This window comes from Astatotilapia calliptera, chromosome 22, assembly GCF_964374335.1.
Source record: "Astatotilapia calliptera chromosome 22, fAstCal68.1, whole genome shotgun sequence".
Classification (NCBI taxonomy): domain Eukaryota; kingdom Metazoa; phylum Chordata; class Actinopteri; order Cichliformes; family Cichlidae; genus Astatotilapia; species Astatotilapia calliptera.
This window is the reverse complement of record NC_137442.1, coordinates 5,846,994-5,870,311: the sequence shown is the minus strand read 5'-3', so window position 1 is coordinate 5,870,311 and position 23,318 is coordinate 5,846,994. Positions and strand designations below refer to the sequence as shown.

General features: G+C 38.9%; 4 protein-coding genes across 4 annotated transcripts; 3 read left to right on the top strand and 1 right to left on the bottom strand.

Moving 5' to 3' along the window:
• Positions 1-1,194: 1,194 nt before the first annotated feature.
• On the bottom strand, positions 1,195-5,301 carry LOC145423460 (proteasome subunit beta type-7-like). The gene is made up of 8 exons (XM_080296006.1): positions 5,165-5,301; positions 4,826-4,913; positions 4,277-4,374; positions 3,779-3,919; positions 3,569-3,684; positions 3,259-3,317; positions 2,825-2,976; positions 1,195-1,446 (listed from the first exon to the last, which is right to left on the bottom strand). Exons 1-8 carry the CDS (start codon positions 5,224-5,226, stop codon positions 1,335-1,337), a joined length of 828 nt encoding a protein of 275 aa, XP_080152132.1. The 5' UTR covers positions 5,227-5,301; the 3' UTR covers positions 1,195-1,334.
• On the top strand, positions 5,234-9,181 carry psmb12 (proteasome 20S subunit beta 12). Its single transcript, XM_080296007.1, has 6 exons — positions 5,234-5,370; positions 5,813-5,883; positions 6,427-6,558; positions 7,083-7,212; positions 7,296-7,440; positions 8,911-9,181. Exons 1-6 carry the CDS (start codon positions 5,323-5,325, stop codon positions 9,036-9,038), a joined length of 654 nt encoding a protein of 217 aa, XP_080152133.1. The 5' UTR covers positions 5,234-5,322; the 3' UTR covers positions 9,039-9,181.
• Positions 9,182-10,318: 1,137 nt separating this feature from the next.
• On the top strand, positions 10,319-13,687 carry psmb9a (proteasome 20S subunit beta 9a). Its single transcript, XM_080296008.1, has 6 exons — positions 10,319-10,601; positions 10,762-10,829; positions 11,002-11,133; positions 12,259-12,388; positions 13,157-13,298; positions 13,446-13,687. The coding sequence occupies exons 1-6, from the start codon at positions 10,551-10,553 to the stop codon at positions 13,571-13,573; spliced, it is 651 nt and encodes a 216-aa protein (XP_080152134.1). The 5' UTR covers positions 10,319-10,550; the 3' UTR covers positions 13,574-13,687.
• Positions 13,688-14,303: 616 nt separating this feature from the next.
• tap2a (transporter associated with antigen processing, subunit type a) lies at positions 14,304-20,528 on the top strand. The gene is made up of 11 exons (XM_026157174.2): positions 14,304-14,942; positions 15,501-15,615; positions 15,706-15,836; positions 15,951-16,156; positions 16,672-16,869; positions 16,955-17,083; positions 17,532-17,720; positions 17,826-17,999; positions 18,440-18,599; positions 18,817-18,953; positions 20,166-20,528. The coding sequence occupies exons 1-11, from the start codon at positions 14,429-14,431 to the stop codon at positions 20,370-20,372; spliced, it is 2,160 nt and encodes a 719-aa protein (XP_026012959.2). The 5' UTR covers positions 14,304-14,428; the 3' UTR covers positions 20,373-20,528.
• Positions 20,529-23,318: the final 2,790 nt, after the last annotated feature.

The window sequence follows — 23,318 nt, the reverse complement described above, 5'->3', positions numbered from 1 at the left end:
AGACAATAGCTCGAAAAGTTTTAAATTAAGGCTGATAAAATTTTGTAGGGGTGTAGAGTGGGGTCATGTTAATAATCCATTATAGCCCTTTAAGGTCAACTTAAAGATTTATTGGTCGGAAGTTCAGTCAGAAACTATGACTTTTACGACTGTGGTGTTTATTGTCAACATATAGAAAACACTGTATAAAGATTTAAACTATCATGCCACATTTGACCTTTGACCTCAGTAGATTGACCTGAAGGTCAAAGTGATAATGATCCTGTATAGACCTATTTAAAACTGTTTCTTACTGCCATTGTTTGTACAATCTGACAACATACAGACATATGGAGATTTTAAATGTCACATTATAGTTTGTATCCACATATGATGTCACATTTCGCCTCTGATCTCACTTTTATGTTTCACATTTGCCTTTCTTTCAAGTTGCCCCTAAAATGCGTTATATCTTTAAAGAAAGTATTTTCAATAAAAGAGGATAAGCTGCCTGGTTAGTTAGAAATATAGTGTAGTATAATATCATTAAGCCCAAGTTCAGTTATTTAAAAATTAAAACACATTATCCATCACCCACTCCTATATAATGTTTGTACAAAGTAAACATCTGTTACTCTTATGCAATTTTTTACTGATCTACAAACATCTTAAAAGTAACTTCAAAAAAGTGCAAAGAAAAGAAATCGAATATGTACAAAATATAATACTATTCCCTTAAAAGTAAATACCACCCAGAGAGTGAGATGCCTTGGCGGAGGTTTGCTTCTTGTTTACATGCGTTTTGTAACCAAGTTTTGTGAAACTTGGAAAGTAAATGAAAGTGCTTTAATTCAGTTCCTTTTGTTTTAAATGTGCAATCCTACTATAATCATCCTATCGTTTGTATGTATACATGTTCCCTATCTCCTCCTAGACAAGTGCACCAATCGTATCATATGTTCTCTGTCTTCTGCACATTTGTTATTATAAATAAAATAAATAATAATAAAATAAATAAAAGTGTTTCAACTGACTTGACTAAAGAGGATAAGTAAGTATAAAACCTGTAAAGAAAAAAGGCAACAAAGGTCATGTAAATCGGGTTTTATTCAGTGTTTCAAAGATTATTCAGTATTGTAAAAATATCTCCTCTCTATGGCCAGCAGCATCCTCTATGTTTATAAAACCCACAGTATTACAGCTTGTTTAATAGACCACATCATGCTGAAGCAGCAAAAATCATGATGAAAAAAAATGTCGGAGATGTTTTTCTATTAATTTTTTTTAGAAACACGATTCGAACATGATTGACTGAAAACAAAGATGGTGTGTATGTGTTGGTTGTTTGTTGTAGCTCAGGCTGTCTCCATCTTCTGCACAGTCTCCTGCACAACTTCCAGCTTTAAAGGGACAACTTTCTCTGTCAGGACTGGAGTAGTGCCTGGACGATATTTATACTTCATTTTCCTGAAATAAAGGCACATAGATAAAACATTCAAATCTGAGGATTTATAATGTGCAGTCAAGGTAGATTTGAAAACTTCTTGTGCATATAAAAGTCAGAGTTAGTGGATCTTAGTCCAAAATAGCATACAAAGTGTTTTACTAAGGTTAGATAAGAGTGAATGAGGACGAAACATGAGTGAAGAACTCAAAAGTTACATGTAAACATCCATCTTTAAAAACATTCCAGAAACGTGAGACAAAATAATGTTTCATTTTTTAAGTGGAAAGTTAAAGAATTGAAAAGCTTTCTTGTTTCTCACTTCTTTGATCTACTTTTGCTGTCCATTATTTCATTCTCAGTTTTGTTTTTGTTTTCTTTGGTGATTTGTAATTATACTTATTGTTTATAATTAATCTGCTGAGTTTCAGTTTTCCTGCTCTCCTGTGGTCCCCATGTCTGTTTAGTCTTTTGACAGGTAGCAGGAAATTTTCTTCCATTACTCCTGTTCTTGCTGGCTTGCACTGGCTGCCAGTTTAATACCGTATTCAATTTAAAATACTACTTTTCACATACAAAATTATCAATAATTTGGCACCGAGCTACGTCAGTGAGCTTCTTAGCTTACACACCCCTGTCAGCACTTAGATCTGCTGCCCAACTTCTTCTGGAGCAACCTCGTTCTCGGCTGAAGTCTCGCGGCGACCGTGCGTTTGCTGTAGCTGCCCCGGTCTTATGGAACAATCTTCCTGTTGCTATCAGGGCGTCTGACTCTATGCCACTGTTTAAATCACGGCTGAAGACTTATTTGTTTAATCTTGCTTTTCCACCTAGTTAATATTTGGTGTGCGTTGATACATTTTTATCCGTTATTCTTTGTTAACTACTTTTATGTATTATGATTGTCAAGGTTTTATAATTGATACGTGCCAGGTCCTTTCTCTTTTCCCTCCCATCTCCTTTTTCCTATTTTACTTTTTGTCAAGCACCTTGGTATACCCTTGGTTTTTTAGTGTACTTTATAAATAAAGTTTATTATTATTTATTATTATTATTATTATAGTCTCCATTTTCGTGTTAAATATTCCCATGCATAGTTACTTCCTGTTTTTGTTTGATAGTCTCTTGTTTCATGTGCATTGTATTTAGTTTTGCTTCCCCTGTCTTGTTATCCCTGATTAGTTTCAGCCATGCATGCTAGTGTTGCCTAATTACCTCCGTGATTATTTAAAACTTTAGTTTGCAATAGTTTTTGTTGTATTGTGCTGTTTGTCCACCATTGTCCCTATTTGGATTTTTAGAATTTGTTTTCTGCTTCACCAGAATAAAGGTTTATTTTCTGTTTATTAAATCCATCTTTGAGTCTGCATCCACACAAACTATGAATGGTTATATGCATACCTGTTGTCTTTGTACTGGGACTCCCGGTACGGTCTGATGTAGTCCACTCCTTGTTTGGTGATCACACAGATGTCGATGTTGTTGCCTGAGCCGAGGTCGTTCATGATGCCTGCTTGAATAGCAGCTCGCACCAGCTCCTTTGCTGGCTCCAGCTGAGAGCGGACAGAAAGCAGAATAAAAGAGGAGCAAAAAGAGATAACATTAAGCAGAAGAACACAGAAGCATTCATCTTACACACTCTTTCCTGTTTGGTAACAGAAACAACCATTTTATCAGCTGTTTGTTTAATTTAGAGAAGGTTTAGTTCCAATAGTGCTGCCACCTTCAAATTATTCAATTAAAAATGAATACTATGTGAAATAAGTTTCTATAAAGGTTTAAATAACTACATATCACTTTACTGCAGAAAGAGCAGTTTTTGTCAACTGACGTACCTCTAAGTCTGGTTTGAATCCATCCTCTAAAATCCCAAGAGCAGCCAGATCACCAGATCCTGCATGAACAAAATGTAAAGTCAGCTAAACACAGACTGTATGTAGTCTGTGATTGAATCAAATACAGACCTACAGCACATTAAAATGTCATTTATATTTGTTAACAGAGTCATTATCTCTGATATTTTCTTGTAAACAAAAAATGTTCTGACAGCTGAACTGCCGGGGAAAAAATCATCACAGAAACACCAACCAAGAATCCAATTAAAGATCATATGCTGTTGTTATTAAAAGCAGTTATATCACATACCCATTGAAAGGTAAGGCACCTTGTCTACATCCCCGTACGGCCCCACAGTGTACAGGTGGTTTCCAGTACAATCCACTCCCCCCAGAATAAGATTAGCACCTATTTGACCTCGATACCTGAGAGACAAAACATGTTTTACTAAGACCACAGACCACATCTAATGATCCAAACATCTCTGGATACATGTACCTGTTTCTGTGAATCACTCACCTGTAAAGCATGTCCTGCAGTATGTTCACAGCCATGACAACTCGAGGGTTCCTCCCACTGTTCAGGGAAAAGATGGTGAGGTTGGAGGACAGAAGGTCTGTGGTCTTTTCTGTATCTGCTGCCGTACCTGCTCCACAACAACTAAACACAAACAAAGAGAATGTAGAGATCATGAGAAACAAACAAACAAAAAAAGATTTGATAAGCCAGAGGGAAAAGATAAAGGAAGATAAAAAGAGGAAAAACCTGCTTTAAGAAACACAGAAAGCCATTATTATAAAAAAAAAAATATACTGGTTGTTCACTCTCAGTGGTCTCAATATCCCATTACATCATGTCATTATGTGAACAGTTCTCAAGTATGTCATCTCTTAAGTTGAAGAAAGGGAGGCAGTTAGCAATTACATATGCTACAAAAATGAGAAATTGAATTACAGTAAACAGTGCAGATTAAATGTTGTGAGAGTATTGAAGTATTTCTCCTCTAACAACACTTACTATATATTTGGAGAGATGTAATGGATCTTGGCACACATTTTATCAGCCACCACTTCATCAGACGTGGCTCTGGTATCTGCACCCAGCACCACTCCATCCTGCAGAAACAAATCAGGTTGTATGATACAGTTTTATTCCTTTAATTACAACTGTTAACTTTCTACTGCTCACTTTTATAAAAGTATACAGATATCTCAAAATCCATAAAGCTTTCAATTATATTTCAGTCATTTCTGTCTGTGTGATTTTTAACATTTTAAACTAGTTTTATGCAAACACGTATATCCATCAAAGTGAGAGCCAAGACAGAGGTTTGTACTCAATCTGTTATTAGTGTGCCTTTTGTCTGATTCTCTGATGCTAAGATTATTGCGTTAATACAAGATAAAGTTTGATTTAAGAAAAAAAACTGGAGTTTGTGTGGCAGTGATGAGAGTGAGTTTGGTATGATTTTAATACTTCATAATCAAAGTTATAACTCATGGACTAAAACACAGCAGGTCACTATTTTATTCATTCATACTTCTATCAGAGCAGTGTAATACTCACCTTGAACACCACTCCTGCGATGGTGGTGCCTGTTTTCATAGGTTTGGGAGGCTGTCCTCCATCAAAGAGACCCTCTAATGCAGCGTTTCTATAAAGAGGAGAGAGGTGAGGGGGTGCAGGCAGGTGGGGTGTGTGTGTCAATCAGTGCCAACGTAGTGTAATAACAGTTATAATTACACGGATCTTTGCATTGTCCCACTGTCTAATCTGATATAAAATCAGGAAAAGTTAGTTTCGTTTTTGATCTGGATGTAAGTTTGGTCTTAATGACGGTTTAGTTTGATTTCTGTCGTCACTGATTCAGTCTGCAGCTCTGAGAACATTAAAATAAACTCTTACCTTGCTGTATTATCGAAATTAAAGCCAGGTGCGGGAGTTTCGAAGACATTTGACAGCGCCATTGTGGAGGTGAGTGCGGCTCCTCTGCGCGTCTCGGTGCGCCTGAGGTCGCTGTTCTGAGCGTCAACTCCTTCCTCTCTTTCGATCCTGGAGTGAAAATGGAGAAACACTGCACGGACTCACGAGTCAAAGGAGTCAGCACTGGGGTAAGTAAACCTGCACCAGGTGACGAGTGTTTTTTATCTAAAGATGAAGCATAGAAGTCAACGTTTGTAAAATAAGAGGTTTAAGCATCTAGCCGATATCGTGTTTGAACAGGTGATGCGTTTACCTGAACACGAACCTAAAACTAACTTAAATCACATCCAGTTGATGCTTCATACTTAGTAAAAATTAATTTGTGAGCTCTGAACAAGTATTTATTTTTGAAGATTCTAAAAAAGCAAACGATCAGCTTTGCTTTCGTTTTCAATGAGCAGCCGAAATCCTTTATAAGAACTCTAAATCCCACAATTCATAGCGTGGTTCGGTCTTCATGAATGAACAGAAAAGTATGAGAAAAGGTTGCCTGTGATTCTGTGTTATGTTTTTTTATTGTGTTCGGTTTCATATTGAAAACTGACCATCAGTCCCTCTCTCCTCCCTCAGACCACCATCCTGGCTGCTATTTTTGATGGAGGGGTCATTATTGGGTCAGACTCCAGGGCTTCAATGGGAGGGTGAGGAAGCTACCTTTATTGTTATCTTTTAATGTAACAGAGGGACTGCTAAGTAACCCTTTTAATGAGGCAAATAGACAAAAGGATGACCATGACCTGACTGCAAATGAGTTTCAAGATTTCACTGATAACCACAGATTAAACATTTACTGAAATCTCAGAGTTTTGTGCCTTTGTCCACTGTAGTGACTTCAGGAACAAACTAAGAGTCACTGAGATGCTGTGTTTGGGGGTGCTGAGTCCTCTGAGGTGTTATTTAAAGAAATATCAGAAAAAATATGTTTAAAACACAACATATTAACTGCTCAAAAACAATCCAAAAAACTCACAATAACCACAAAAAATGTGTCACTCAGCGATCAATTTCCTAATAACAATCAAAATTACTGCTCCATGTGACTAATTATTAGGACGTTACCAAATAAACCAAAATCTAATCATACAAGAAACCATCACAAAAGAGAATGAAAATCAGCAGAAAATGATATTTTGTTATTTTAAACATTTATTAGGCTCAAACATTCATTCTCACTTCTTCTTCAGAGAGTATGTTTCGTCTAAGACCATCAACAAGGTGATTCAGGTCCACGACCGGATCTTCTGCTGCATGGCCGGTTCACTCGCAGACGCTCAGGCTGTCATCAAGACCGCAAAGTTCCACCTGTCCTTCCACAGGTATGACTTTCAGGTGTCTGCACAGAAAAATCATGTACAACACACACAGACATATGTTTTAGTAATCATTCTTTATCATTGATTAAACTTTTTTTTACTCCTCCAACACCCTTCTTCTCTCATACATACTGTACTTCAGCGGTCCCCAACCTTTTTTGTGCCACGGACCGGTTTGTGCCCGACAATATTTTCACGGACCGGCGTTTAAGGTGTTGCGGATAAATACGACAAAATAAAACTAGTACCGGTACCGAAAAAAAGAAGATTTATTCATAACACACGTGAAAAGACCCAGGAAAACCGAGTTAACGATAAAAAACGGTAACAAAATAACGCTGAAAACCGATTAAAAACCCTGAAAACCATACATTTCACACCCGAGTCTCACTCTCGCGGCCCGGTACCAAATGACTCACGGACTGGTACTGGTCCATGGCCCGGGGGTTGGGGACCGCTGCTGTACTTGATTCTTCACCTACACAAATTAAAAATAAATAAAGCTCTTTGTCCTCTGTGACCTGCAGTGTCCAGATGGAGAGTCCTCCTCAGGTGATCGCAGCAGCATCCGTGTTGAAGGATTTGTGCTACAAAAACAAAGACGAGCTGCAGGCCGGCTTCCTGACAGCAGGCTGGGACAAGAAGAATGGACCACAGGTAGGAGATCTCTGTGAAGCTATAAACAGTGATGATGACAGTGAGTCCACTCTGCTGTGTGTAACTGCAACTTCTCTCTTCAGGTGTACGTGGTGTCTCTGGGTGGGATGTTGATCAGTCAGCAGGTTACTATTGGCGGCTCAGGGAGTACGTACATCTATGGCTATGTTGACGCTAAATACAAACCCAACATGACAAAAGAGGAATGCCTGCAATTTGCCACTAATGGTATAGTTTTCTTTTCATTTTGTCAATGCACTCTAAAAGTTTTAACCTGATTCATATGAAAATGTACAAAATGGCTTGAAATTTGTATTTTGCTATCAAAATTAAGAAGTATGCAACGTGATGATTTTCCAAGTTAGTTAAATATTTCCTGTGGGACAAGAAAGTGCCACAGCCAGTCAGAGTCATTAGCAAAGCAAGAACATACAGAGAGCCATGCTAATGATGCAGACAACATTAAATTAAAATAAAAAAACAAACAAACTTATTAATATACAGTAGTCTGCTTCTACAACTTTATCAGTGTGATTTATTAAAATACAGATTAGCTTATATTGCATTTTCCACCATGGAAGTAAGATGTAACATCATTTAGCATATGTGAGCTGTCCAGTTTGTTCCAAGTCAGAACCACTGAACATTTCTATTTATCTGTATATTTACAACAGTGTGTAAGTTATAGAGATGTTTGTATTTTTTATCATCTTTCAAGCCCTAGCTAAAATATGAAAGCTAAGCTAAAAATAACGTAGCTTTATAAGATGAGCTCACCAGAAAGAAAAAAAACCCCACAACACTTATTGAATTTTATACTTATAAGAAAAACATTTTAGGACATTTCATTTATTAAATATTTAAAGCACAAACAAAAATATCAAATATCGTTATCTAACAAATCCGAAAATTCCCTCTTTTAATGAGGGATTGTGTTAGAGCTTACCATTGTGGTACCTTCACTATATTAAAAAAGTCACTGCCATATTCTCTTTGCATTATTAGGGATATTGGAATTATTGGTCTCAGCCGATCAGTCACTAATAAACCAAACAATTATTGATGACTTTTTCCCACCACAACCTACGAGACTATTATTTTGAATTTTAGACTGTTATTTTGAATTTGTGGAGAATTAATAGTGACTTTAAGAGTTAATTATGTTTATGTTGAACATCTTATCACTTTGGATCCTTGTTTACTTTGATTAAGCTGTTTTCATTTTGCTAGTTATTTAGTAAATATATTTGACTTATTTGTCTTTTTGTTGTTTGGTTAATTTTCATTAGTTCCTTGTTTGCTTTACTTTTTGGATTTATAGGAACGTAGCAAGACTAGGAGCAGGTATAAGGCCGGGGAGGGTCAGTGGCTGTTTTACCAGCACATTAGAGCAGATAAATTAAACTAGTCATATAATTGAACATCTTTAGCAGCATGAAAGGTCAAACATCAGTGAGATTATTAAGCTCTTGTCACAAGACATAATTACCTGAACTGAACCTGAAATGTGTGGATGTCATATAAGGAATTTATTTATAAGAATACTTCTGTTAAGAGAGTTAAACGATTGTTGGTGATGAAAAAATTATTGTTCATAGCTGATTTATAAACTGTTTCTCTACTTGTTTAACTGATTTTTTTTCCTGCTTTCTTTTCTCCTCCTTTGCCTCTCTTTGCTTCATCCCTTCCTGCTCACAGCTCTTGCTCTGGCCATGGGCAGAGACAACGTCAGCGGGGGCGTCGCTCACCTGGTGGTGATAACCGAAAAGGGGGTGGAGCATGTGGTTGTACCTGGTGACAAACTGCCCAGGTTCCATGATGAGTGACTTGCTTCCTTCCTCCTGCCATCAAACCACCAATGAAATCGCAGAGTAGCTGTTTCAAAGCTGGACTTGTTTAACCTGTTTAGTCTGTTTAGGATCAGGATGTAACAAAGTCAGACACACAAAAAGCGAGATAATATTCAGCTAAATATAAAACCTGTGAACTACAGAAACACTGCCGTAGAAAATGAGTCTTATTATGAAATCATGAGCAGGCTCGTTTATACAGAATTCATCTGTCTGTTCTGTTTTGTGACCAAATTACATGTTTTTGTGTTTTTATGTGGAAAAAAAAAGGAAAATGTAAATTCAATTAAATAAATATTAAGATTTCCCAAAGCTTTTGTTTTCTCTTTTAGACAAATTAAAGGGAATCTAAAATAAAGTGTCTCAAGAGGGTGATGGGCCACCAGAGAAATTTCCCTGTTCTTTGGTTTAGATGACAAAATATTTAAACTCTGCTGGAGGAATGGAGGACACTTCTTCCAAATGAAGTGTCCCTATTTTGTAAAATATGATTCAGGTCATTTTCATTTTCTGTAAATCATTTGGTGACCCCTTATATATTAGAAATGTTTCATCACAGGACAAATGTGTTCAGCTATAGAGCAAATCCATGGCAGAAAACTGCCCTCAGTAGCATAGCAGAGCCACTGGACCCCCTCATTGTGGAAGCACTGAGTTCAGGTACCTGTATGTATGATTCATATATGATTCACTAAGTAAAAAAATATGGTGACTCTTCACTTTTTTCCTACATCTCTGCAAACCAATGGCTATTGTTTTACATCACTGAACTGCAACCTTGTTATAAAATCCTTTCCATATGGAACATCAGTAGATCGTGATCTAATCAAGCACATTACATTATTTTTCCTTTATATTTCAGATATATTTGTTTCCAAACCTTTTTACTGATGTATTTCTCATAGATATAAAAACTGACATCACCTTGGTCACTGTAAACACCATCAACCTGTTACTAAGTATGAAGCCATCGGTGCCCTAATGAAATAAAAGTCACAAAGATAGGACTCTCTCTTTCTGTCAGAAATAGCTAGGCGTTTGCAATCATACACGCTACCGAACATGATGTCTACTTTGTGTGTTATATTTTCCTTTAATTTGTCACGTGTTTACATTTTGTGTTCTGTAAATATGTTATTGTTGCCAGGCTTTATTTTCTGTCCTCTGTAATTGAACACTTATAGATGTATATATTATGTACAGTGAAGCTCAGCTGGTTGAATTACAGGCTGTGACGCTGCAGAGTTTGAACGATTTAACTTTCAGTTTCAAATTTATTCAGGAAAACATGGCGTCCGTCTAAAACTTGACTGTAGAACCGATTTGGTCAATCAGACCCACTTTAAACAAAGACACAGTTTCGCCGAAGGTTTTAAAATCCTAAAAAGTAAAATTTAACCGGAGCTGCTCGGCAGAACATTTCGGTTTACGTTAGGAGTCACCTCCACTGTCCGTGTGTCGTTACCGGAGTCTCTGCAGTTCATTATCATGTTTGAAGAAACAGGACCAGAATGGCTGTCCGAGGAGGTGAAAACAGGAGTAAGTACCGAATTTTCCTTAATGTCTATAAGAAACTTGGTGAACTGTTACTGCGCTGCACTCTTTCTGACCTCGTGACACCAACGCGGAAATGACCGCTGCAGGTTTGTCGGAATGAATCCTGAACACAGCTGCTGTCACTGTGTGTCATTGTTTGCAGACAACCATTATCGCCATAGAGTTTGATGGTGGGGTCGTGCTGGGGTCTGACTCCCGAGTGTCTGCTGGGTAAGTTTCCATTCCATCATAATAATAATGTGTTTAACGCAGACATAACACTAGCGTGTGTGCTTAAATGTGCAACATAGCTCAACTTGACGTAAAACATCTAAAATGTTCGCCATATGTGCTTCTAGTCCCTTAAACACAGTTGCATTCTCTCCCTTCATCCTTCATGCAGGGCATCAGTGGTGAACAGGGTGATGAACAAACTGTCTCCCCTCCATGATAAGATCTACTGTGCTCTGTCAGGATCTGCAGCAGACGCTCAGACCATCGCTGAGATAGTCAACTATCAGCTGGATGTGCACAGGTAAACTCGTGAAAGAAGTACTAGGACACTGTGATCCTGTCATAAATTAGGATATAATTTATTATGTATAATAATGTACTATATTGTAAATTCTTCCTCTCACATGGAAGTTAGAATACTCCTCAAGCTTGGATGTTAAGGTGACACATTTCCCACTAGATATGTTTTATTACAATACAAACTAATTTATTTTTTCCAAAAGTTTCTAAATTACTGCATAAAATAGAATAGAATAGAATAGAATTCAACTTTATTGTCATTGCACATGCACAGGTACAGGGCAACGAAATGTAATATAAAAGAAGCTTAAACAAGTTGAACACTCCAATTAATCAAAATCTCACATGAAAAGAAGGAGCATAGATCTAAAATGAATGGGGTGGGGTACTTTGGCTGAGGGGGTTGAGCGGGCACCCACATGCCGCAGGGGCAAATGTGGCAGTCTGGGCTTAGTTCTGAGGCCCTTTGGTTCATGACTTCCATGCTCGCTTTTTACTTGCTTTCCTGTTTCCTGTTCACTAAAATTAATAAAGGAGAGAAAAAAAAATGTTGTTGTTTTTTAAATGAATGCAGGTATTGTGGTGTGAGGTGGTAAAGATCAGAGCTGAACATGCAGTAGCATGTTCGGTAAGTGGTGTGATGGTGACCACAGGGTGTTCTGGAACCATTGATTAGCCACAGATGACATGCATCAGCTGATGAAGGAAAACAAACATTGGGCTGACTCAAATTTGATTCAAACAGAGTAAAAGAGTAATATGCAGCTCAATATTCAACACACAGTTTACTGTGAAGTTTTTCTACACAGTAAACTGAGATTTGACCATATTTCCGTCATAGCAAATGCAATCCCTCAACATTTTTTCTGATTGCTCAGTCCCAAAGACAGGTACGATCACACTGTGGTCCAGGAAGTGGGAGTATGTCAGAGTGCCTGTGCAGTGCTCCGTGAAACACATCAAACTCTCTCTGTGGCCTAATCAACTTTTATTATTCAAACACCTCACATTTAGCCTTATTTATAGATTTCCAGATGTGTTTTCCTGCTTTAGATGGCAAGGAGAGTTAACTTGAGTTTCTGATCCAGTTTCATGATGTATTTAACTTTATTTTGTCTTCTGTCAGTGTTGAGATAGGTGAGGATCCTCAGGTTCGCTCAGCTGCTACTTTGGTGAAGAACATTTCATACAAATACAAAGAGGAGCTCTCAGCACACCTGATTGTGGCCGGCTGGGACAGACGAGATGGTGGGCAGGTTGGTAAACGCGTTTTTAGCTACAATGTAAAAGGAAGAATTCAATTCATTTTATTTATATAGCACCAAATCTCAACAACGGTTACCCCAAGGCAGTTTAAATTGTAAGGTAAACCCCACAATACAGAAAAACCCCAACAATCATATGACCTGCTATGACTTTGGCAACAGTGGGAAAGAAAAACTGTCTTTTAACAGGAAGAAACCTCCGGCAGAGCCAGGCTCAGGGAGGGGCGGGGCCATCTGCTGTGATTGGTTGGGGTGAGAGAAGGAAGACGGGACAAAGACATGCTGTGGAAGAGAGACAGAGATTAATAACAACCGTGATTCAATGCAGAGTGGTCTATTAACACATAGTGAGTGAGAAAGGTGACTGGAAAGGAAAAACTCAATGCATCATGGGAATCCCCCGGCAGCCTACGTCTATTGCAGCATAACTAAGGGAGGATTCAGGGTCACCTGATGCAGTTCTAACTATGTGCTTTAACAAAAAGGAAAGTTATAAGGCTAATCTTAAAAGTAGAGATAGTGTCTGTCTCCTGGCTCCAAACTGGAAGCTGGTTCCACAGATGAGGGGCCTGAAAACTGAAGTCAGTGGATTAAAAGATCACAGATAAATTTTATGCTAATAATGTGAAAATAATGTGTCTGAACTCCCTCTGAGGTAATATATCAGCATATAAGCTGCTTTTTAATGCTTTTAATAAGACATCTTACCGAACCAACACACTTGACATTTGTTGTGTTCCTTTGCCCTTTGACCTCCAGGTGTTTGCAACTCTAAAAGGGCTCCTGACACGTCAGCCGTTTGCAGTCGGCGGCTCTGGCAGCTCGTATGTTTACGGGTTTGTTGATGCTGAGTATCGCAGAGGCATGAGAAAGGAGGAGTGCCAGCAGTTTGTTGTCAACAGTAAGATTATTATTCCACTTTTTTTCTGGCTTTTATTTAAAAAAAATTTGATTTGACTACCTACAATATTTTTCATTGTAAATATTTAAGTATTTTTTCACATGTTCTCTGCACCTGTCTTACTGATGCTCTTATTCTTTGTCACAGCTCTCTCTTTGGCAATGAACCGTGATGGCTCCAGCGGAGGTGTGGCCTACATCGTCACCATCGATGAACACGGCACAGAGGAGAAAGTCGTTCTAGGAAATCAGTTACCCACCTTCTTTGATCAGTGACATGTTTGTTGTCCTCACAGCAGCTGTGGCAAACCTGTCAACCAAGTCAGCTTGTAATATGTAAACACTGAACAACACTTTTTGCCAATAATTAAATAAAAGAAAAATAACTCCCATGTTTCTGTTTATTATCAAAAGTATATTGTTAATGTTGATATTGAACTATTGAATTTAAAATATAACAACAATTAAGCTTATAATATTTTATCTTTGATTTAACTACCATGTTAATTTTATTGGTATTATTTTTTTTAACTACTTGACTTACTGGAGGAAATGCAGTTAACATGCTTTTCTTTGAAATAAAAACCCAGAAGTTTCTTAAGCCTGTTCGTAGACATACAATTTATACACACTAGGAGCAACAGCAGCTGTCTGAGGTATTTAGCCTGGGAGACCCTCCTCTTAAAACTGAAAGTCGGAGTTGTTTCACGGATCAAGAACAGTAGCTTATTCTTCCCAGTATTGAGAATACATGGAACATAATTAGATTCTGAAAATGACAAACATATGACAAGTCTGACGCAGTCCTATGAAATTCAAATTGAAATATCATTAAATCTTTCAACAGTTTATAATCTTCCTTTCAGCAAATAATCACTTTAAAGGCTGTTTTTAAGGAATAATGTCTCACACACTGAATGTACAGTGTTAGTTTTAAAGAGAGTGATGCCTGTTTGGACAGCAGTAGTGATTATGGTTACTTATTTAGCAGGCCTGCATCGTGTTGCCTTCTGTATTTTGGATTTATGGGAAACCCCTCATCCTGTAAGAAAATGAAACTGAAAGCAAACTAACTCTAACGCTCTGGTTCTGCGACACGGCAGGTCATTTGAGGACGAGTGTTGCCGAAAAATGGCAACGATCACAGTAACGAAAATGCGCAAAGTCGTTGCTTTTATTTTAGCAGTTTCTGTCGACCTTTTGCTGTTTTACGCGTCAGGATTTGCGGTGTTTCACAGCGTCTTTGGACACTTTACGCGTCTCTGGCTCTCTGCGGCTCTCCGCTGGTTGGCTCTTATCGGTGTCTCTCTTCTCACGCTCGGGGACCCCAAAGCGCTGCTGATTCGGTTTATAACGGCGCACAGTCTGCTCCCCGCGGTGTTTGAGACCGGGACCAACGCGTTTTACAGAGAGGAGAGCGAGTGCGGTCAGCTGGGAGATGTGCGCTGCTGGCTGCTGTTCAGCGGAGCTTCACTCGCTGCTGCGCTGTTTTGGGAGATCACCATCCCGGACACCGAGGAAGAGGCCGAAGGTAAAAAGAAGAAACAGAAGGCGAGAGTGCTTTTCATGAGAGTCCTCCGCCTGTACAGACCCGACTATCCCCTGCTGTTTGGAGGACTTGTGTTCCTGTCGCTGGCTGTCATCTGTAAGTAGATTTAATATTTTAGGATTTGACAAAGGTGGTAGTGATGCTAAGATAACAGTAGTGCTGACATATATATACATGTACAGTTTGAGCCCTTGGTACTTCCCCGGCATTTCGTGTTCCTTCTTTCTGGCTCAGAGAAGAGCTCGAGAAGATGTGGAGGGTGAAGGTAACAGTGGGCTCAGTGGTAATCCGAGCACTAGGTGCAATGACTCCTAAGCTAGGCGAGTGGCTCCAGCAGATCCCAGGAACAACATCGGAGATCTCTGTCCAGAAGAGCGCAGTCCTAGGAACGGATAGTGCGCAGGACCCTCAAGCTCCCAGGCCTCTGGTAGAGCTTAAAGGACAGACCGCCAGCAGGGGAATTAATATTTCAATTTCGGAAAACAGCCTCAAAAGAGCTGGTATCTAATGGCTGGTCTGTAATCTAATTTTCAAAGTGGTGCTTTCGATTTGGGATTTTCTGGGACTGATGAATGTCATTATAAATAATTTCCTCAGGGATTGATAAAATACTCTGATTCTGATTGATATATCACCTGGAGCATCTCTTCTCAGGTGAGATGTTCATCCCTTTCTACACTGGGAGAGTCATTGACATCCTTGGAAGTAATTACCAGGAGAATGACTTCCTGTCTGCGCTTATTTTCATGGGCCTTTACTCTCTGGGAAGGTATGAGGCAAGCAGTGTTTTTCCTCCACATTTATCCTCTGTCTGTTCCTCACAGGTAACATCTAACAGATTTTCTCTTTGATTGATCAGTTCTGTGAGTGCTGGCTGCAGAGGGGGTCTCTTGACTTGTGCCATACACTCCTTTACGTGCAGAATCAAAGTTATGCTGTTTGGGGCTTTGACCAAACAGGAAATTGGATTCTTTGAGACCATAAAGACAGGTAAGGCTGACATATGCACACAAAGGACAAAGCATGTCAGATAAAGCCTGAACAGTTGGTTACATAATAGACTGATGATGGCACACAGTGACCTTTTTTTTTTTCTCCGTGCAGGTGAAATCACATCCAGGTTGTCCAAAGACACCACCCTGATGGGAAGAACAGTGTGTCTGAATGTCAACGTGCTGCTGAGGACATTCATCAAAACAATGGGCATGATCTCTCTAATGTTGAGCCTGTCGTGGAAGCTCACATTTCTCGTACTGATGGAGACTCCCATCACCGGCCTCATACAGAACATCTATGACACACATTACCAGGTAAAAGCAGGTTAACAGGAGACAATGAATTACAATTTGATCTGCAGAACGTCTTCAAACATTGTCAAATTCTGTCTTGAATCAATATAATTCCCCAGAGACTTAAATGATTTCACACATCCCAGTTTGAGCTTTGATGTTTGCTTTGATCAGGTGTGTTGGAATTTTTCCTCAAGTCCAAAACCATGCCCTTGGTTTTTGATATGTTGAGCTGGAGATAAGAATTTTCACACCACCTGACAACGTGCTGATAGGTCTAAGGCTGGTTTGCACAAGGAAACCAGAAAAATTCTGAAACATTGGTTCAGATGAAAGGATGTGTATGTCTTACAGACTAAAACAAAAAAGATTTCTCCTATGTGTAATATTAAACTCTAAACATATCTCCTTCCACTATAATGATTGATTTGTTCATGTTGATAACACAGGACTCTTGTTCCCTGTGATCAAGAGCAAAATTATTAATAATACTTAACTATATTTCTATATTTCCTTCTCCTTTATACTTTCCTCAGAGATTGTCTTTGGCGATGCAGGACTCAATGGCTTTGGCAAATGAAGCTGCAAATGAGGTAGTGTCTGGTATTCGCGTGGTACGGAGCTTTAACACAGAAAAACACGAAACCCGTCGCTATGACAACTGCTTGATGGACACACACAAGCTCAGCATTCGACAGTCCACTGTCAGGGCTGTTTACCTGCTTGCACGGAGGGTGAGAAGCTACTGTTTTTTGTGTGTTTCTCAGAGATCATTGTGTATTACAGTTTTAACACCATGTAATGTGTGTGTGTCTACAGCTGACAGGGCTGGTCATGCAGGTCTTTGTGTTATACTACGGTCGGCTTTTCATTCAGAGAGGACAGATGACCACAGGGAACCTCGTTTCCTTCATCCTGTACCAGTCAAATCTTGGAGACAACATCAGGGTATCCCATAATGCTTTGTGCTCTATCATTTACTTTCATACAACCACGGCTCACATCTGGCATGCCAAAGTACTTTATTACTTTTGGCAGGACAATTCATACAACCCGTGGCACCATTTATGCATTTGCTGATAAATAAGAGGTACAATTTGTAGACTCTTAAGGTAAAAGGCATTGAATACAAACACATATTATTGTTGGAACATAAGACCTTACACCAGCCTCACAACATTTTTAGGTGATCCTCAGCAGAGATGGCAGAGAGATCAGATGACCTAAGATGTTTCAGTGGTTCAGAGCTTTTAAACTAGACTAAAATATATATAATATTACACTTTTTAAAACATCTGGTTATCTGAGAAAATTAATGCATTTAACATACTGCACCTATAGACACTGTAAATTAAAACATGTTTGTTAATCATGTCCTGTGACTCTAATCTTCCAGACGCTCACCTACATCTTTGGTGACATGCTGAACTCAGTGGGGGCTGCTGGGAAAGTGTTTGAATACCTGGACCGAAAGGCTCTCGTCAGCACAGATGGCAAACTCCAACCTGATCAGCTGAGAGGACACATCAGCTTCAGGAGTCTCAGCTTCACCTATCCTGCAAACCCCAACAAAACAGTGCTGCAGGTGAGATGGCAGGACAGATGGTTTGGTTAGTGGGGGTGTGATTGTCCTATCCATTTATTCTGTTACCATAACCACTGCTGTTCTTAAATTTATCACTCTTTTCAGGACTTTTCCTTGGAGCTAAAGCCTGGTCAGATGATGGCACTGGTGGGTCCATCTGGAGAAGGAAAAAGTACCTGCGTGAGTCTGCTGGAGCGTTTCTACGAGCCTCGGGAGGGAGAAATACAGCTGGATGGAAAACCACTAAAATCCTATGATCACCAGTTCCTCCACAAGAAGGTGATTCATCATCAGAGCTTTTTCCTGATCAATCAAGCTGTTCTTTGATTAGAGCGTCAGTCTCCTGTCTGTTTTTAAATTACCTCTTTGTTCAAATTTAACAAAAATAAATGGTTATGGTATTAAATGTGTAAATTCCTAATTCAATTCAAGTTTCAATTCAGTTTAATTAATATAGCACCAAATCACAACAACAGTCGCCTCAAGACACTTTATATTGTAAGGTAGAGACCACACAATGATAACAGAACAGCTCAACAATCAGATGAACCCCTATGAGCACGCACTTTAGTGACAGGGTGAAGGAAACACTCATTTTTGAGACTGGGTTGGGAGTGAGGGGAGGGAGACGAAAGAGATGAATTATATTAATAATCTATGTAAGAAGTCCATATGTGTCTATATGTATGATGTGTTATGGTGTTATGTGTGTTCAATAGATTGCTGTGGTGAACCAGGACCCTGTGCTGTTCTCTGGCACTATCAGACAAAACATTGAATACGGACTTAAAGGCTGCCCTTTAGATAAAATCAAGGAAGCAGCAATGAAAGCCAACGCCCACGACTTCATCATGCAGCTGGAGAAAGGCTATGATACAGGTGAACACTCCTCACAGGCTTTTTTACATGGCTGCATGCAGACCTGCATTTCTATGTCTGATAAAATTTTACAGCAAACTTGACTCTGTGCATAAAAAAAATGCATTTTTTTGAGAGTTAGTGTGATTCATGTTTCTTGTATTTTCGGTTGTTTCTTTTTTTACATTTTACATATTAAATCTAAATCTTTGATTTTATGATGTTGTCCATTTCTAAGAGGTGGGTGAAGGTGGAGGTCAGTTAGCTAAAAGTGAGAGGCAGCGGATCGCCATCGCTCGTGCTCTCGTCAGACGGCCCAAGGTCCTCATCCTGGACGAAATCACCAGCTCTCTGGACACTGAGAGTGAAAATAAGGTATTTTACATATCTAAATGTTTCCTCAGCAGACAAAAGCTTCTAGGTTTATGTCTCAAGCATGTCTGATACTAGAGATTAAACAGTGAAGGGTCCGCAGCTTCACCACTCCAGGAATCCATAAACAGGAAAACAGTTCTTACTAAAAACCGACTAAAGTGGGAACATTGCTTTTAGGATACTGAATATAAATTGCTTGTTTAACTTAGTTTTCAGTATGATAATCAGTGTCTGATTCACAAAAATGAAATTTTCACTCAAAAATGCAAAGATTAATGTGCTTTGACCCCCCAACGTAGTGTTTACTAAACGCAAAAATACTTATAGCTTTAAGTGGTGCTCTAGCAAAGTGACCCCTGCGAATTTGAGAAAAAAACAACACAAAACACAAATTTTGGTGAAAAAAACCCTAGATATGCCCAACAAAATGAAAAACATGACAACACTCAGCGAAATACTCGAGAGAGCTGCACGTGGTAAACTGTTATGATGCAGGAATGCTGGACTGCCGGAGAGGCATTAAGGAGAAATGAATAACGCTCTCTGATTGGCTACTTTCAAACCTCACACCTCTGAGTACACGGGTATTTCACCATTTAGGTATTTCAACCTTTACAGTTGCTTTGTTTTCTCTCGATGGTATTAAAACATGCACATAGATTTATATATTGTTTATGGAAACTTAGCGGTATTTCTGTTAACAATTTATGTCTGTTAGTGACAATTAGTGAATTATATTGTTCTAAATAATTTAATAATAAAACGCATGACAAATTATATATTGCCATAGAAAGACTGTAGAGGTTATTTACAGTTTCTGTGAAATTGCCAGTGTTTCCATGAATTATTAGTTATGTTTCAAGGATCTGTTGCTAATCAGCCTTATCTTTTATTTATTTCACAAAACGAAGTGTACTCACAGAATTAAAACCCAACACACCTCTTATTTAGGATCATTGAATGTATAAAAATAAATGCATTAAAAAAAAAAATAGTAATTGCTTTAACAGAACAGCTTATTCTGTCTCTGTTATGTCAACTAATATTTGTTATTAATTTATTTAAAACATGTCCTGATAATGGGAGTGGTGTATTTTTAAATTCCTTCTGTGAATACAGCATAGGCTCCTACTGATGTCCATGAACACTGCTTTCACTTAAAAACAGACTCAGTTGATACTAATAAATGTTTTTCCTTCTGCCTCTGCACAGATTCAGCAGTCCCTCTCTAGCATCCCCAACCAGACCCTCCTGGTGATCGCTCACAGGCTGAAGACCATCGAGAACGCAGATCAGATCGTTGTTGTAAGTGGTGGAAAAGTTGAAGAGCGAGGGACTCACAGGGAGCTGATGGACATGAAGGGAAGCTACTACAAACTGAAAGAGGAGCTCTTCACTGAAGGAAACTCACCACAGTGAGAAACCGCTGAGTCTGTGCTGAAGCTCGATGTCCTGAGATCTTTGTCTGTAAAACTCTGCTGCAAACAGATGTGTGAGAACGAGCCGGAGGTTATGTAAATATTGAATATATGGTGTTTTGTATATATTTGGTAATAAACCTTTGATTAAATTATACATATGTTTGATTTTTTTCTTAAATATGTATCTTCATGATATAATCTTGTTCCATTTCCTGGCTTTTGATAAAGGTGAATAAATGTTTAACACATCAAACGTATGAAGCCATAAACCTTCATTTATCGTTAATCAGAGAGATCAAAGGTTACTTTATTTCCCTCCAAAAACATCACAGAAAATTAATCACAGACTCATCTAAATGTGCTGGATTGTTTTCCCATATTTACTTAAAAAAACTTTCACTGGACATTTAATGGCTTCGGCCATTTGATAAATTTTTCCCAATGAAGGAAAAACTGAGATGGTCACATTTTCAAAATGCCACAAAATCGGTGCAGCTGAAATTAAAATAATAGTAACCTGTTACGTTACTGTGACGGGAAAAACAATTAAAAAATAATAAGTAATTGTACTAAACACCCAAATTACATTAATACTCATGCTTGTAGTAATCTAAAGGTTTCTGTGATTACATATCGGTGCCTCTCCTGTTCATCGCGTCTCTGGTATCTCTGCTTTTGAAGGATCTAACTGCATTTTTTGCCCAGAATGAAAATGAAAGAATTTTTGATACATGCCATCAAATCTAAGCGAGGGTTGGGTTTTATTGTTCGAGCTGATGGAAACTCCCCGAGTGTCAGAGCTGTTTTTACTGGCAGGGAAGTTGCCTGATGCCATAAACACAAAACACAGCAAAACACCCCCCCCTATCGACAAAGATCAGGCTCACCTGAACCAACGTGTCGCCATTTGGTCATCAGTCTGTGAATCCACAAAATGGCGGCTGAGGTCAGGTGACTCAAACAGGGTCAGAATTTGTTTCTTTTGATCATTAATGAACTTTAAAACTTAACCAGCGCTGTGACTTTAAAGTTTTATGAACATGTTGTATTTGTACTGCAGCCCACAGCTAAATGTGTTCTGAAACCTTGTTAACACTGCATTTATAAAAGATGACATGAAAACTCAAACGATGGAAACATCACTGCTGTGTCTGCTAACGACAGGACATTTAAAACAAGTTTAATCATCTTCATTTTTAGCTCGTTTTGGTGCCATATTTTCCCCTAACATTAGATTAACTTATTTTCATTAGCGTGGAGGTTAATATTCTTGTTCAGGAGTGACATTTGGTCTTTTATTTTCACCTAAAACTCGGCGTCACAGTCCATCTGAAAACAAAGACTTTTCTTCGATGGTTAAACTCTGATAGTTTGGAGTTCCCAGGTTTCTGCTGCAGGTGTGACTCATTGCTAAACTTGGCTGTTTCCCATCCACAATCCTGCACCGCCTGCAGGTTAGGAAGGCAGGAGGGCACAAACTTCCATCCGCCATCTTAGGCCGACACTGAACACTGAGTCACAAAATGGCTGACGAGTGCAAATAAAGTTAGACACTCGGTAAAATGACAGACGATTCCCCACATAGCGTTGGCATAAAACCAAAGAGTTGTGTGTTTGGTGGAGACTCAATGTGCACCTATAAATATGTTTATGCAGCATATACACGTGTGTGTTTCTGTGTGTGTTTCTGTGTGTGTTTGTGCCTCGAAGCTTTTGCCTAATCACGTCAGCACCACATCGTTGCACCACACCACCGAGGTGGAAAGTCCCCGCTCTTCATGCTTTCACTTTCTTTTTATTTGATAATGCTTTTTATTCTGTGCCAAACTTATCCAAACCACAGACACGCCCAAAGTCTTGTGACCAAAAACATTATGTCTGCGAGTCTCTTTTTAAAAAAAAATACATACACCAACAAATTATTATCGACACTAAATTGAACGATATCGATCATGTAGCTGCAGAGGATCGCTCTAAAGGTAGAAATTTCCTCCTGGTGTTTATGTGGATGTTACTTTGGCACGCACCACCCACTGAAACACTGCTGCAGACCGAGTGTAACAGGTTTTATTTTTACTCTGTGCTATGAAGGCTGACGAGGTTTAATCTGACACAGACAATGATGTCACTTTTCTGGAAGATGCATCTAAGAGAAATATAAAAACTGTCATGTTAAAATGTGCACTAACAGCAGCGCCCCTCCACGCATCGAAAATGTGAACTGAAGCACAAACTCACAGATCCCAGTCTGAGCAAGGAGTCAGATCCACAGAGGGTCGACCTGCAACCCACCCAGACCCAAAGCCTCCATCACCAATGTCCAGACACAGCAGGACACCTGCAGAGCTCCTGTCTCCACCCATGCCCTGATGCTTCACAGCTGCACATTATTGCATATTCTTAATTATAATCATTATTCCAAGTGAATCTGTTTGTTTATTCCAGTACAAAAACACCAATCAATCATTTATCCAACTAAACTGATCGTGTAGTTACAGAGCTTTGTTCTGCAGGAAAATATTGTGTTTGCAGGAACTGGTGCATTTGTTTGGCAACAATAACAGACAGCTATCAGGCGCCATTTATGATCCTGGTGACTGATTTTATTATAATGAATAGAAAAAAAAATGATTGAAAATCACAATTAACAGACATAGTTTGATGAACCCAAACTGAGTTTGACGTTTGGTGGATTTGTCACCTGACAGGTTGTATTTGTGTTTGATTCTATATTTGATATTATTTAGTTCAGTCTGCAGGCCAAACAACTAAAATTGAACTACGTGGATGTTTTTCTGTGTTGACTCTGCTGAGTCATCCTCACAGACTGGACTCAGTATAACATTACACTCACTTCTCTCTAAATCAAATGCATCAAATCAGCCGATGCAGCACGACGCGCAACAGAATGACACCAATGCAGCTTTATGTCATCACGTGTTGC